This window comes from Oratosquilla oratoria, chromosome 12 (assembly GCF_046742065.1).
Source record: "Oratosquilla oratoria isolate Oo_2021 chromosome 12, ASM4674206v1, whole genome shotgun sequence".
NCBI classification, from domain to species: domain Eukaryota; kingdom Metazoa; phylum Arthropoda; class Malacostraca; order Stomatopoda; family Squillidae; genus Oratosquilla; species Oratosquilla oratoria.
The window spans coordinates 32646121-32662208 of NC_134788.1; the positions used below are offsets into that span (position 1 = coordinate 32646121).

General features: G+C 39.6%; 1 protein-coding gene across 3 annotated transcripts; it reads right to left on the reverse strand.

Annotated features, from left to right (window-relative positions):
• Nucleotides 1-4686: 4686 nt before the first annotated feature.
• On the reverse strand, nt 4687-15436 carry LOC143031284 (uncharacterized). Of its 3 annotated transcripts, none has more exons than XM_076194918.1 (2): nt 15376-15436; nt 4687-8261 (listed from the first exon to the last, which is right to left on the reverse strand). In XM_076194918.1, exon 2 carries the CDS (start codon nt 8065-8067, stop codon nt 7345-7347), a length of 723 nt encoding a protein of 240 aa, XP_076051033.1. In that variant the 5' UTR covers nt 8068-8261; nt 15376-15436; the 3' UTR covers nt 4687-7344. The 3 variants fall into 3 exon arrangements, with proteins under 3 accessions (XP_076051033.1, XP_076051034.1, XP_076051035.1); XM_076194919.1 differs by having other exon boundaries at nt 15285-15401; XM_076194920.1 differs by lacking the exon at nt 15376-15436 and adding an exon at nt 13669-13824.
• Nucleotides 15437-16088: the final 652 nt, after the last annotated feature.

Genomic DNA, 16088 nt, shown 5'->3' on the forward strand with positions numbered 1-16088 from the left:
AAAGTACATACAGTCTCAGAAAATGAACAGCTTATAGAATTCACCTTTGCCGTGTTCCTCTCCCTCCATACTCTCATCCGTTCTCAACCCTTCTCATGTGACTCCGACCATGCCGCTTCTCCCTCCGTTCTCAATTGTCCTTTTTACCTCCTTGATAATTAGAGTACCTACTGCTCCTGCTAATTTTATAAACCCTTCCCTATGGTTGATGCAGGGGTGGGAAGTAATGTAGGCTGCCTCCACTATTTTTCTTTTCTTTTTCTCTAGACCTTTGTGGAGCACCTCTATCTTGTCCCAATCTGGAAAATGACCACATTGGTCTAAATGAACTACTAGCGACCAATGCAAACCTAATTCTAGCACGGTTCCACTTGCATTCCCTCGTCTCACTTGCACGCACACTACGGGCCCCGACGCTCTGGCATGCCAGCGGCACCCCCCTCCCCATCACTCTCACCCTTTGAACCCGCCCCGTGGGTGTCAACTGCGCATCCCCGTCTGTACCAAATTCACACCATACACACCCTTAATCTCGAGATCAACCTATTCTTTGTCTTCTTCGTCTCTTCCATTTCCCGCTTCGTAGTCCTGCAGCCATCTTGGAATATATCTGTCGTACTGGGGTCTCCGGGGTGCCGCTCCCTCGTTCACTGCCACGTCGTGACTCTTCCTCGTTTTTTTCGTCACTCACCACACGACGAAGATCCAAGATATGTCGCGGCACTCCCTCGACAGAGATGCTGTTTCGCGAATTTACACTTAACATTCTTTGACCTCACCTATACCTCTTCCCCCACCTGTACTGAGGCGGGGCCTTCTCCAGTATTGGCTGGAAGCCCCGGCCCTACCCGGGGATGTCGCCAATCATATTTAAATAAGGCTCTTTGCGGAACCAAGCATTCGTCTTGGCCTGACTTAGGGGACATGTTATACCAGAAGACTGCCTCCATGGGTTTTATTAGCGCCCTCTCGGTGATCGACTTAATAGTGTGAAGGTGTCGTTCTACTTTCCCATTTCCGATCGGCCGGTAAGCAGCCCGAAAGAAACGTCTCGTGCTCCACTTGTCCAATATTTCTTTCAGCGCCCCCGACCGAAAAGCGGTGCTATTATCCATCAGGACTTCATCCACTGGACCTTGTTCTAGAAATATCCCATTCATCACCACAAGTGCAATTTCCTCTTCCGTCTCCGTCTTCAGCTCCCGGCAAGCGACGAAGCGTCCTGAGCCGGTCTTCTACGCTAAGTTCCCCCGCCGCGTGCGGTCAGAGGCGGGGTCTACTGACTCATGCTCCCACCGCCAGCCGGACTTCTTCCCTCGTTATAATTGGATCAAAATTCCTTCCCAAGAACAGTGAGCTATCGACACCTAGGTGATGAGTTCCATGCAACTCTTTCGTGCAGAGGAACCCTACAGCGCACACTTCAAACATCTCCTCGTCTTGTTCTTCCGGCACTTTCAGCCAGCTTTTCTTCACTCTGGTTAGCGCATCTGCTTTGTTCATGCCCGACAGCACCTGGGTCACGCCCATCTTCACACCAAACTCGTCTATTAACTCCCTCAGCATCCTAAGACGCCGCTTCACAAGGACTTCTGCAGCCCCTTTCATGCGCATTCTCTTCTCAGCCGTCAGCACTGAGTTCATCCACCCTGCTACTGTGGCTGAGTCAGTCCTGATTTCGATCTCACGTAGCCCCCATTTCAGCCCCAACTTGACTCCTTTTATAACCACGTCCAACTCCGATACGTTGATGTGATGGTAGTCAACTTTTTTTTTTTCGCTGCCATGCTCCATCATCAACCACCATGCGTCCTATCTCCAAGACGACGCCGGTCTCAGACGGGTCCTCTCTCTCCCTTCCGTACTCGATTCGTGTATCACTCCAATCCCCACTTGCCCGGCGATAAACGTGACTTCTCTAAGCTGAGCAATTGCACCCATTCCCGGCACCACGCCAATTCCCTCTATGACCGCTCTAATGACAAGCACTCTTAGTCGTATCGGAATGCCCCCACCGTCATTTCAATTTCCTGGTCACCTTCGCACTTTGTCTCCCTTCCGTCGACTGTCATCAGGGCCATATCTCCCTGTCTGAATTCTTGAACCTGAACCACGTCGGTCGTTACAATCGTGGTTGAACGGCCGGAATCTATCAATGCCTCCGACATATAGCTGGATGGCGTCCTTACATTTCCTTGGTGGCTGCTCGCGCAACGGCCGCCCTTCGCCCGTTTCCTTTTTTGCAGTGTCGAGCCATGTGTCCCGGCTGACTGCATTCGTAACAAATGAGCTCCGCCTCTCTACAGTCCCTCGCGAAGTGACCGAGTCACCGACACACATAACAACGGACCCTAGACGGCCCCCGCCATTGGCTGTGGTCACCCCTGGACTCCCCCGTTTTCTCTTCTCCATCGCCATGGGGTTGGCATACAGACCTAAGGTCTGGTGGTAGCTGTTCTGTCGCTATGGCCGCCAAAGGACTATCCATCTTTGTCCTAGTGAGAAGCCTAGCGCGAGCTATCAACTCGTCCATACTCGCCAACAATGCATTGTTTATTTCCTGTAGTCCAGCAGATATGTGATCTGGAAAGACATTCACAAACACCATCCTAACGAGTTTATCCAAGCCTTCGCCCGTGAATGTAGGCACAGCCAATCCTCTAATTTCTTTGGCGAAAACACAAACCAGTTCGCCAGCCCAGCGAATTCTTTGCAAACGATTAAACTATTCGAACGGACTTCGCCGTAAGTCTCTTGTAATATTTTCTTTACCTTCCTCGCATCTACTTGATCACCAGCTGCCATTTCCAGGTAGATGACCACGCGTCGTTCTCTAGGTTAAGGGTAATATCTACGTCCGTTACCCCGGTTAATTTAGTCACTAATTTCGCCTTTTTGAGCCACCCGGTGACGTCTCCATTGCCATCAAATGGCCTTAAGGTGACATTGTTCTTCAATGGCTCCTTTGTGCTCGTTGTCTTAGCTATCTTTGGAGCCGAGGTAGCTTGTAGGAAAATGTCGATCACTTACCCGATTTTTGTAGAAATCCCGTTCCTTCGGTTGTTTCTGCTTCACTCTTTAATCACCCTTTGTTTTGCACCACACACTTCTATCACTTCTTATCCTAGCTTACCTAACACCATTGCCTATTAGTAAACCTAATCCTAGCACAGTTCCACTTGTCTCGTGCACATACACACTGCGGACCCCGATCCCCTGGCGTGCCAGCGACACTCCTGACTCACTCTCACCTTTTGACCCCACCCCCAGGGGTGCCAACTGCGCACCCCCGCCTGTATCACATTCACACCACAAGTAGTACACTACACAAACTACAAAGGGAATATTATCGTTACATTCCACAACCGAACCATTGCAAAGGTACTATATTGTCATAACATTCTCCCTGTCATATTTCCTGCTGTCATACTTCACTGTCACGGGGTTGGCCGGGCCTCTCCACGTGTTTTTCAATTTGTTAGGACCATAGGCTGGACGCACCGTCGGCCTGGGAAAGGTAACGAACTTTTGTAAATTAGGAGTTTTCTTGATTATTTTCGTTGTAGCCATTTTCGTTTCCTCCACCACTTGTAGTTTTGGGAAGTGGGATTTGTTAGGGGGGGTGAGGGATTTTAATATCTAGACAAGTGATTTTATACTATGTAGTTATTGCTTGATTATCTAATTCAATGTCAACCAATGAATATTATATAAATTGTTGAAGAACGAACTAAAGAAATAAACACATTTCACAAACGTTTATGATATCCCTCACAAAGAAATTATTACAAATGTGCTACATTATTATCACAACGCATTCATACATACACACTAACACACACATGTGTGTGTATACATACATATATATATATATTATATATATAATATATATATATATATACGCATTCATATATATACACACACGACTCGGTGGGGCAAAGGTGAAAGCATCTTCAGTGGACCGCAAGTAAAGAAAATTATGGAGTGCTCAGAATTTCTACAGCTCATAGAAAAAAAAAAGTGTTTCATTGTTGCACACGGGGCTTTCTTGGCAACAAGGCTGATAACTATATGGAACTGACTGAAGTGTTAGTGAAAAGTAATGGCGAAATGGGGTGCAGAATGTCTTTGAAGGATATCCTAGATGCTCACCTCGACAACTTCAAGAAGAATATGGGAGCATATTCAAAGGAACAAGGGGAGCACTTCCACCAAAATATAACGAACTTTGAGATATCAGGGATTCTTCAATGAAAACATGATGGGAGACTACATTTTTTGGCTTATACATGAAACGTGATTCGCTGTATTCATACAAATCAAGGAAAAAAATTAATCCTAAAAACTAATTTCAGAGGTTGGAATTTTTTTTAATTTTATTTTCTTATGTCCAAAAATTCTGAAAATGGTGAAATTTAGCTATTTTGGGGTAAAAAAATAATTCTTTAAGCCACAAAACCAACAATTTCTATTGTTTGCAATGAAAAGAGTTGGAAAATAACACTTGTCAGACAAAATTTACATGCTGTTATAAATAAGCATATACTTTGTTGTTTTACACTGGTATTGTATTTCAAGATTCCTTTGTGTGACAATGATGACAGAGTTGACAAAAATATTTAATGTGTATTTTATATTGATCTGATTAGTGGTACAAAAGGAACTAAATAAAAGACAAAACTGACTGATTACCTTTATTTAAACTTTCTAACTTTGCAAATAACCATACATAATCAAGTAATCCATTACTAATTCTCAACTTGTTTGGTCCTACCCTCTATCTCCTTATTTCTTCTTTTGTCTTTGGTATTCATCCACTCTTCATACACACTAAATTGAATTTCCACATAATTATTAGTTTTTCACTCTCATAAGCATATCCAAATGACATTCTTATAAATGGCTTCTAAGTTTATTCTTCATTTGATTTATTTAAAACCTTACTCAAGGAGGGCTCCTCCAATTTCCATCAACTTTGCCAAGTTCATTCTGAAGAGCAAATATCAACATGTGTAAAATTGTATATAATTCTTTTTTCCTGCACTACTTAAAGTCATCAAACTAATAATTTATGAAGTATCAGGCAGAAAATCATTATTTCATCTAGCCATTTACAAACAGGAAGCAGCTTTCACTTTACACCATTTCCTTATTTTGAATTTGACATGGACCATCAGTTTTTTTTTTTGCAATTTTGTTATTTGAAGAATATTTATTTTGTAAATTGGTGGTTACAGATTACAAAATAAAGACCATGTCAGGTGTGCACCATTTACTGAACATAGTTATTGCCTTCTTTTGTTTCCCTCCGTCTACTTTTCTAGTAAAGTCAAATAGAAAGTTGGGATGGGCCTTTCCAGTGGCTCCCTTTTTCTTTACAATAATCTTTAACTTCCGATCTTTGCTTTGGTTTTGTTTCAATGTTGTGCTTATCTTAACATTTCTATTCCAAAGCTCTTTTAACAGTCCTTTTTCATCAGTACCTTCTTTGCTCCCTTTATTTTCTTTTTTAGGAATGTCCCCTTTAGGGCTACAGGTAGTAGGACTCCTAATCCTATCCCCCGTCCTTTTTTTTGTGGCCTTTTACGACAAGTGGAAATACTTGGTGGCAGTATTCTTTCCCCCCACCACAGGGTAGGTAGGCAAAAAAAGGAAATGAATATTAAGAGAAATGGTATAGGACAGTAACAAGGGGTTGGGGGACAGCATAACGGAGGGATAGTTGTAGTATAAAAGTGTCATCATTTCTCTATGTACAGAGTTTTCCTCTATCAGAGACAAAATGATGTGTGGCTCTGGTCCATAGGGGCACCCCATAGGAGGGTGGAGGGGAGTGGAATATATGGGAAATGAAATGGGTGGGTGATTTCCATGCCTTTTTCTTTTTGGCTACCCCACTGTGTAAGGGGGAAAAAGCCTTTGCTATATGTACATGTATGTACCTTCTTTGCTTATGTTGTCATTCTTGAGCATCAGGTCTCTTAAGGAAATCTAATGATTTTATCTTTTCCAAATAGATTTTGATACAAAAAAAAAAAAAAAAAGTATCCAGTATTCAGTTTTCAGGCGATCAGAACGATTTGAAGAGGTGAAATTCACAACAGGCACTTGACTTATTTGACTGAAGAAGTACTGGTGATGAATTACTGCCGAATGCAGTACAACCACAAAACTGCATGCGAAATTAAGAAACTGTACATCAATATTTCAAAGGTCATTGACTGATTCTAAAAATCGCATCTTTCTTTTGCTATGAATATATCATTATGAAGTTATAAACTTGAGGGAACATTATTCAATGTTGAGAGCACATTGGAATGGGTTCCTTCCATTGTGAGCCACCATGTGATGATTAACATAAGAATGAAAACCACTAGAGACCATAAGGGGCAGTTCCATGTCCATTACCTGTCATCTCCATCCATAAAGTTGTCTAACCATTTCTTAAAACAAATGACAGTTTCAGCACTCACTAAATGGTTACTAAGTCTATTCCATTTATTGAACACCCTATTACTAAACCAATTCTTGCCTATTTCCTCCTTAAATCCAAATTTGTCCAATTCAAATCCATTACTTTGAGACCTGACCAGTTGTCTTAATATGATGACCTTGTTAAAGCCCTTGATCCACTTGAACACCTCTATAAGATCACAACACACTGTGCATCTTTCTAGTGTGAAAGTTAAGGTGCCTAATCCTCTTCTCATAAGGTAAATTTCTGAGCCTATGTATCATTTTGGTCAATCTCCTCTGTACTGATTCTATTGAATTGAATCTATACGACAAAGACCAATACAGTGCCACATAGTCAAGGATGGGTCAAACACTACATAGAATTTGCTAATTAACCTGCACTTCTACCTGTAACTGTCCTAGGAATGAAACCTAATGTTCTGTTAGCTCTGTTTCTGGCACTAATGCACTGTTTCCTGTATTTAAGGTCAGGACTCACTAGAACTCCCAAGTCTCTCTCACAATTAGTTTTCTCTAAAAAAACAAAAACAAAAAGTGTTATCTAAGCTATGTCTACCTTCATGGTTGTATGATCCTATATTTAACACATTGCACTTTGAGATATCGAAGTCCATTTGCCATTTCACCGATCATATGAACAATTTGTTAAGATCTTGCTGCGGAATTTCAGCATTTTCTCCTGACCTAATTAGGCATCCTATTAATCCCATTGTCCAAGTCGTGTATATTCATGATGAACAACAAGGGATCCAAAACCAAGCCCTGGGGAACTCCACTAGTAAAACTCCTCCTTTTGGATTTTATGCCATTTATGGTGACAGACCTCTTTCGTGAAAAAGGAGAATTGTACAGGTGACACTGGAAAGACTACTCTCCTGTGTGGGTCATCACATGATGTTTGAGCTGATTCTTTTGTGAGAAAGCTGCATCACACTGGTTGCAAAGGAATGGTTTCTTTATAGAGTGGATCCTCACATGCTTTTCGAGAGTACTCTTTTGTGAGAAAGCAGAATTGCACAGGTCACACAGGAAAGGCTTGTCTCCTGTGTGAGTCCTCATATGCTGTGTGAGAGAACCCTTTTGTGAAAAAGCATTATCACACAGGACACACTGGAAAGGCTTCTCTCCGGTGTGGATCATCATGTGATCTTTAAAGTGACATCTTTGTGTGAAAGCTTTATCACAAAGGCCACATTGGAATGGCTTTTCACCTGTGTGTTTCATCATGTGATGTTTGAGTTGATGCCTTTGTGAGAAAGCTGCATCACACAAGTCACACAGGAACGGCTTCTCTCCTGTGTGGGTCCTCATATGCTTTGTGAGAGAACACTTTTGTGAGAAAGCTTTATCGCAAAGGCCACACTGGAAAGGCTTCTCACCTGTGTGGGTTCTCACATGGTTTGTGAAATAACGCTTTTGTGAAAAAGCAGAATCACATAGGTCACACTGGAAAGGCTTCTCTCCTGTATGGGTCCTTATATGCTTTATGAGAGTATCCTTTTTTGAGAAAGCAGAATCGCACAGGTCACAATAGAAAGACTTTCTCCTGTTTGGATCACCACATGATCTTTGAAGTGACTTTTGTGCCATCTGAGACCCTTTTGTGAGAAACCAGAATCTCACGGGTTACACTGGAAAGGCTTCTGTCAAGTGTGGGTCATGACACAATGTATATGATGACTTGTGATGTAGTTGTGCCACAGCTGTCACACAAGATCCTTTTCATCATGTGATGTGTGGAATTTACAAATGTCTCTTCTAAAGAAATGATGATAGCCCTCATCCTGGAAAAAAAAAATAATGATGAGATTTACATCTAACTCTTTGAAAGTGTGTAATACACTGTTATATGATTGTGGAGGTTTTGTACACAAAACATTTCATATATCCCTTTGTACCTAAACAGAACCTTGTACATGCCATCACCAAACATAAAATAGGTAGAAACACTAACAGATATTGTGCTATAATATATTTGTATTCTACTTTTTCATTAGAAATGTACTGAAAATCATCCAAAAGTTACTGATGCATATTCACCCCACCTCAACCAGAATGACTCAAAATTTGCTCCAGCTTTTTCATCACATCATGAAATTTGGAAATGGAGAATGGCATGGCTGGCCACAGGAGTCACATTTCAAGAGAACTCCATAACTTTCCATGTTTGGGCTCAAAAGACCTATATCTAAATATAACATACTCTAGGAAGTTTTATTCAGTTTTACTCACTCATCTGACTCAAATAAGTGATACAAGTCACAATGTTTAAGATATACTGGTAAATGGTGTACCTGTGTTATTATTTTAGCATAATGTAATATATAAAATTCATCTAGGAAATTGTAGAGGTATTTTCCATGTTTTTCTTGTCAATTACTAAAATACCTGTGTCTATTAAAAATATACATACATACATACATATATTGAAGCTTGTCCATTTGAAGACAGCATGCTGCGAGGAAGTATACAGTGTGGCTATAAACAGTGTCATCAGTGTGCTTCCAGAAGGAGTTTGTGGTAGCTTATATGTCTTTGACTTGTCAATCTCCTCTGCAGTGCAGATGCCATTGAGAGGAAATAGCAGTTAGCAATTAACAGGATCTCTCAGTGGGGATTTTGATTCTCCAATTCAAAGACTGCAGCCATACTCTTTTCCTATCTCAGTGGTGTTCATCCTGATCCAGACTTAAATCTCTATGAAAGAAAAACCTCTTGTGAGGATGAAAGTCCTTCCTGGGACTAATATTTGACAGCTGCCTGACTTGGGTATGCCACCTTCATTATATTTAGGCTACTTGCATGAAGACACCGTCACTCCATAGAGTTTTGGTTCATACCTCTTGGAGCCCTGACAGACCCTCCTGTTACACTGAACAATTATTCTAAGTTAGAGTGTGGTTGTGAAATTTATTGATCTGCTACTGAGAATTGGTTTCATGTGTTGAACTTGGTGTGCCTGGCAACTGCTGTGTTCTGCTCATTCCCAATACCTAGCTTTTTAGAGGATGCAGGTGTCCTTCTATTGAACATCAGTCCTTATTGTTAAGATGCTGGTATTGAGTCCATCATCTTCCTGAATCAGTTTCTTTTATATCAATTTCATATGATTCACATTCAGTTATATGTATCTCACCTAAGTTTCCCTAAACCTTTCAGCTTCAGGGTTACATCTGTTATGGTGACATTAAATGTACCTTTTATTGCTGTATATATTTATTAATTCTCTAAAGATGGTTGCTGGCAATTCCCCAATGTTTCAATCTGTAGCACTAATATTCCTACTAAAAACATGATACCAGATCATGAGTAGTATACATTATTCTTAGAACAGTATTCCACACATTCTGATTTCATCTCAGTATTTACAGACGGCTCAAAGTTTGAGTATTTACAGACAGCTCAAAGTTTGATGCTGGGGTGAGATATGGTGTCATATTCCCTTCATTCTGTCAAGGCAGTAGTCTCCCCAGTGTTACTTCTGTTTTTACAGCAGAGCTATCTGCCATTATCCTAGCTTTAAGAATTATCTTTACTCTTCCCGTTTCAACATTTACAATATTTAGTTACTTGTAGTGTTCTCTCTGCTATGGAATGTTTTAAACCTTCTTCCCCTCATTTCCTTCTTTTATTAGTTCTTGAGTGGTTCTACATTCTACAGTGTACAGGTTACTATGTTGGGCTTTGGTGGGTGTCAGCACATGTGGGAATCTCAGGGAATGAGAAGGCCAACAGGCTGGCTGACAAGGAATCAACTCAGATTGCCCCTTCAAACCTCATTTCCTTTTATGAGATGTATTACACTATATGGGTTGCATTTCTTAACAGTTAGCAGAACAGGTGGGAGGCTTTGATAACTACCACTAAGATGGTAGAGATCACCCCCTCTTGCTTTCAGTCCATATACATATGAACCTGTGCAAGGGTGCCACTCAGAGACTACAATGACCCGTCTCTGGATGGGCCACACACATCTCACACAGTTACCTCATGTCCTGGGAAACAACCATTCTGCATTGACTGGTTAGTCCCCTTATCAGAACACTTTCTAGTAAAATGTCCCAGTCTGGTGGACCTGTGAGAGCAATATATCTTCCACTGCCACAGTAAGAATGAAATATTTGACATCTCAAAGATACAGTCAAACCTCGGTTTTCGAACATAATCCGTTCGAGAAGGCTGTTCGAAAAGCGATTTGTTCGAAACCCGAAACAATTTTTCCCATTATAATCAATGTAAATAATTTTAATCCGTTCCAAGTCTAAAAAACAACTTTTTCTAATTTTTTTTTTTACTATTTTACACCATAAACTGCACTGTATACTGTTTACCATAAATAAGTGTATCCCACTTTTCTTAAACTTTTCAAACCACCCTCTGCTTGCTTTAAAATCAAACCCTTCCGGAATAATGCTAGGATCTTTTTTTTATCAAATCTTCATACAATTGTCTTGCTTTGGCACAAATTGCATCTTCACTAACTGTTTCTCATTTACGAAAATCAGCAAAAGTTTCTCCACTTCCTCCAATACCTGTGGCCTTTGTTTGCTAAAAACACTTGATCCTTTAGCCACATCACTTGCTTTAACCTGGTCTTTATTTTTTAGGATGGTGCTTATCATCGATTTCGCCATCCCAAACTCCTTAGCCAACGCAGACACACGAACGCCAGATTCATATTTCGCTATTAATTCTTTTTTAAATTCAATAGTTTTGCACACTATTTTCCTCTTTTCTTCACCACTTGAACTTGCTTTCTTTGGACCCATGATTAGGGGCTAATACACGATGCAAAGATGAAAAAATGTCAGATTTACGTAAATAAGAACGAACACGTCTGCTCGGAATGAACTTTGATCGCAAATGCGCTACGGAGGAAGCGTCCTTAGCATTCGAGTTCTCTCGGCTCGCGAGTGAGCCGCGTTCGGGTACGCTCGGCTTCTTTCGGTTTGTTCGAGAGCCGAAATTTGGTCGAGTTCTGAGACGTAAAATTATCGAACTTTTTGGTCGAAAACCGATTTGGTCGAGAACAGAAGCGTTCGATAACCGAGGTTTGACTGTACTTGGGAAATAGACCCTTTCCCTGTAACATGAAGTACTTGTGTTCGAATAGAATGCTGAATTTTTAAAGAAATTATAACTCCACTTTTGAATATTTCTATTATGATTATCTTACTAACTCACCCCATTTCCTATTTGAATGCTCACATGTTAGATACTTTTGAACTATTTTTATCAAAATTTAATTTGTAATGTAAATGTTTTGGCCTACCACCTTTCTGCCATCAAAATTTTGCAGTGGCACAATATGATCATGATGTTGCAATGCCAAAAACAACAAATCAATTCAATCAAATCTTCTGATCTATTTGTAATGGCACTCCTAACTGGAACCTGAGGTCATTCTATTAAAAATTTTCATACAAGGGTAAACAGTAGGGCATGCAGGTGCTTTTTCTCTTCTCAAATTCTTTCATAATTAAAATTCCATTCCCCAGGATGTAGTGGAGACACCAACTCTGACTTCTTTTTAGTCTCAATAACTCTAAGCACTGCAAGATCAACTTTTCAGAATCTAATACTTGTGTGATAAATACTGCATTTATCTCAACTCAGATCCTAGGGCTATGTGCCATGAAGAAACATCAATGCTTAGGGAACATCAAGAGCAAGGGACATAAGTGCAAGCCTTAACCTGTTCCATATGATGACACCAATGTAGGTGCCATGAGCTGTGAGTGGGTAGACAAGGACACCAGTGTTGGCATTTTGATTATATTCATTTTGTAGTTGTTGCTGAAAGACCCCCATATTCTGTGAACTGGCTTGTGATTGTGTTTTCTGTAGTTATCAATATATTCAGAGTGAAAGAGAACAAATAATAAAGCTCCTGCGAGTATTGTGATGCATCACCTAATCATTGTATATCAGGCATCTGATGCTCTGCACAAGAATTTGACTCAAATTGAAAATGTTAATACATACATACATACATATACCAAGGCTTTTTCCCCCTTTCAAGGGAGGTAGCCAAAAAGGGAAAGGCATAAAAACACTCGCACCCATTTCATCCCTGAATACACTCCACACCCCTCCCACCTTCCCTCTCATCTGAGCACCTCCTGGATGATGGGTCATCCCTGCACCTTGCCCACCGCCCTGGGTCAGAAGCAGTGTCGCAAGACACAGCACATCCACAGCAAGGCTGCTTCATTTAATCGGCGACCCCCCCTCTCCGTCCCGCCTTGCATATAAGGAGAGGACGGAGAGAAATCCCTTCGGGCTGCGTCAAAATTTGCTCACACATACTACCTCACCCCCCACCCCTCCACCCATTCCTCCTCATGCAATCACAACATCATCCATATACAACCCTTCTCCACTCACCTCTGTCTTCCGTCCTCTCCCTTCCTTCCTCAACAGACATTCCCCTCTTCCCCAAAGCCCCCTTCACCCCATCCATCCACCTCATCCTAGGACGTTCCCTCATGTTCACTCCCTCCACATCTGCCTTCCATACCTCTTTTACTAGTCTTTCTTCACTCATTCTTTCCATGTGTCCAAACCATCCTAATATTCTTTCATCAACCCTATCTCCCAGCTCCTTTTTCACCCCTGTCATAAGGAAAGTCATTTTGAACCATGACATTAAGAATGAGAGTTAGGTTAGCTGCTGTTGTACAATTTTCCATCACAGCCCCTGTAATAAATACACCAGCCTTTTAAAAATCGCTACTGATATTACTGTTAATTTGTAGTACTTATTTATAGGGATCAAAATACTTAGTATGATAAGAACTATCCAATAATATAGATAAGAACTGCATCTGCAAGACAGACCAGCAATATCATAGTTACAGGATTTTCCTTAATAGAAATATGCCAGTACAAAAATTTGCAGGCACCTGCAGAAAACAGATTTTTATGTTTCCTCTGCTCCCAGCATTGGCAACACATTTGCAAGAGTTTTTAGGTATGGTGCAGCTGTACTATTCTCCACCATAGCCCTAGCCAGAAAAGCACTAAATATTCAAAAATAGCTATTGATGTTACTATTAATTTGTGGTACATATCTATGGGGGTTTAAAATATTCAGAATGATAGGAGCTATCCAATGATATAGATAAGAATTGTACCCATAAGCACTTGAATTGGACAACATTGTACTGTTTCAGTACTTGGTGGACTAACCTGCTTTGGGCTTACGAGGGCAGGATTGGATGTGGGCAATCAACCTATGGAGTGTTTGCTGCATGTGTGTGTGCCTTTTTCATGTTTTCATTGTAAAATCCTCCCTTCCACACACTTGAATCCATCACTAACATTTCCAAGACCCGACATATGCAGTCTATCCCCACAACGTGAATCACCATGACATATTCAATAGTAGCAGTATTTGATGGATGGCATATTGAAAAATTGAATAAAGTTGGATCACATCAAGATAGCTGATAAATGTGGATATTTTTCACAAGAAAATTATAGTGTAGTGAGCCCTACAGATTCGTCTGTCCACAAGGGATTTTCTGCACAATACTATGTGACATTATAGCAATGTTTATGTCTATTTTTTGTGTTATTTCAATTGTGCACACATATCCAATATAGCGTTAGAATATTAAATATTAATTTTGTAAATTATGATACATAAATGTAATACGTGATTTTCTTGGCAGAAATAAATAAAAAAAAAACCTTGCTACAAGCAAATATCTTAACAAAGGCGCTAGGATATAGTCTAGATGCCATGTGTGTACAGTCCAGTCACTGTTAGTTAGACGATGGCTTTCACATTGTGGACCGGGTGTTATCCAATTCCAGGTGACGTTAATAAGCGCAGTTAGAAAGACAATAGGGCTTCCTTGGACTTTAGGAGAGAACACGGGTTTCTGCCATCATCTGTTAATTGACCGAGGTTCAATGATAATCAAATGTCAGCATCCGTGATGATGACGATGACCCAGATGATCTTTAGAATTTGAGGTACCAAATTACTAAATATAGATAAGGTTACATAGGTTAGTTGGGTTAGGTTACGTTTGGTTAGGTAAGGTTAGAATAGACTAATTTATCATCCTTTCATTTCTTCGACCTCAGCACCTAAAACAAACATGGCATATCATTCAACCACCGTGACTTTGTTCATTAGTAAATAGATTTTAGCAACTTTTTTGTTATTGCTTTCTGCCAAGAAAATCACATATGTTGATCTATCATAATTTACAAAATTAATAATTAATTTTCTATTGCTATATAGCATATGTGTGCACACCTAAAAATTTACTCTATTTTCTAAAAACTGTACAGATTGCTATTGGAGATGAGACTGGTAAACATTTTTATAATATATCAAAATGTTCACTAATCTCATTTTTTTTTTTTTTTTTTTTAAATCTCTACCAACATTACTAATTATCCACGATACTAATATATGGGGTTCAAAGTATTCAATAATTAGAGTCAATCAATGACAGAGGTAAGAATTGCAGCTGTGAACCCTAACGTGACCTAATCTAATCCCTTGCCTTGGGCTTGGTAAATTAAATATAAAGATGTTAACCCATCTCCACTTTTTTAATAGCTACTGACATTACTATTAGTTTTTGGTACTTATATCTGGGGTTCAAAATACTCAGAATAAGATCTAGCCGATGATGTAAGCAATTGCAACTGTGTGACTAGCAAACATCTTCATAAATATCCACACGTTTACCACTGCTCAGAAAGCTAAATACACTGCCAAACGGGAATTGAAGTGTAGCAAATGCCAAATGCGACCACACTACGTATGTACTAATCTACCTTACCACTATATGATAGCACTCGAATTAAAGAAGTCACACTTGTTTGGTGTGTACAATGCACGACCACGAAAACAAACTACTGTATACAAATTACTGAAATAGTGCAACACAAGGCCTGGCGGGTTTTGATATATGTAAATAAACATGACGTCACATATGGGCGTGAAGATTTTCAATTCTCTCTCTCTCTCTCATATAAATTATTGGAGAGTATATACATATATATATATACTTATACATATATATATATACTTACACATATATATATATATATACATATACATAATATACATATATATATATACTTATATGTATATGTTGAGATATTCTGACAGGTTGACGTAAGCGGAGTAGGAAACACAGGAGTCTTAATCTTGAGTTTATTCCTGACTAGTTTCGCAGGTATGCTTTTTCAAAGGAACAGGTTTACAAACGGGCTATGGGCATTATGTACATGGGGTGGACCTCACCACCTCCCCGTGTTACCATAGTTGGTGACGAGTGTGAACATTACATTGTGGCTAACACTAATAACGAAGAAATTATTAATAGTAATTGAAACAATAATAATGATAACAATGATGATAAAAATGAAATTTTAAATACTTAAATAATAATAGTAACAATAATAATAACAATAATAATAATAACAATAAAAATAAAAGTAATAATAATAATAATAATGATAATAATAATAAAATAAAATAAAACCATATGATAACACTAATAACAAAGAAATTATTAATATAATTATAACAATTATGAAATTTTACAATTAAATATGATGATAACACTAATAACGAAGAA

Excerpts from the sequence above, each read along its gene's own strand:
- LOC143031284 (XM_076194918.1), bottom strand. The coding sequence starts at position 8,067 with ATGGCACAAAAGTCACTTCAAAGATCATGTGGTGATCCAAACAGGAGA.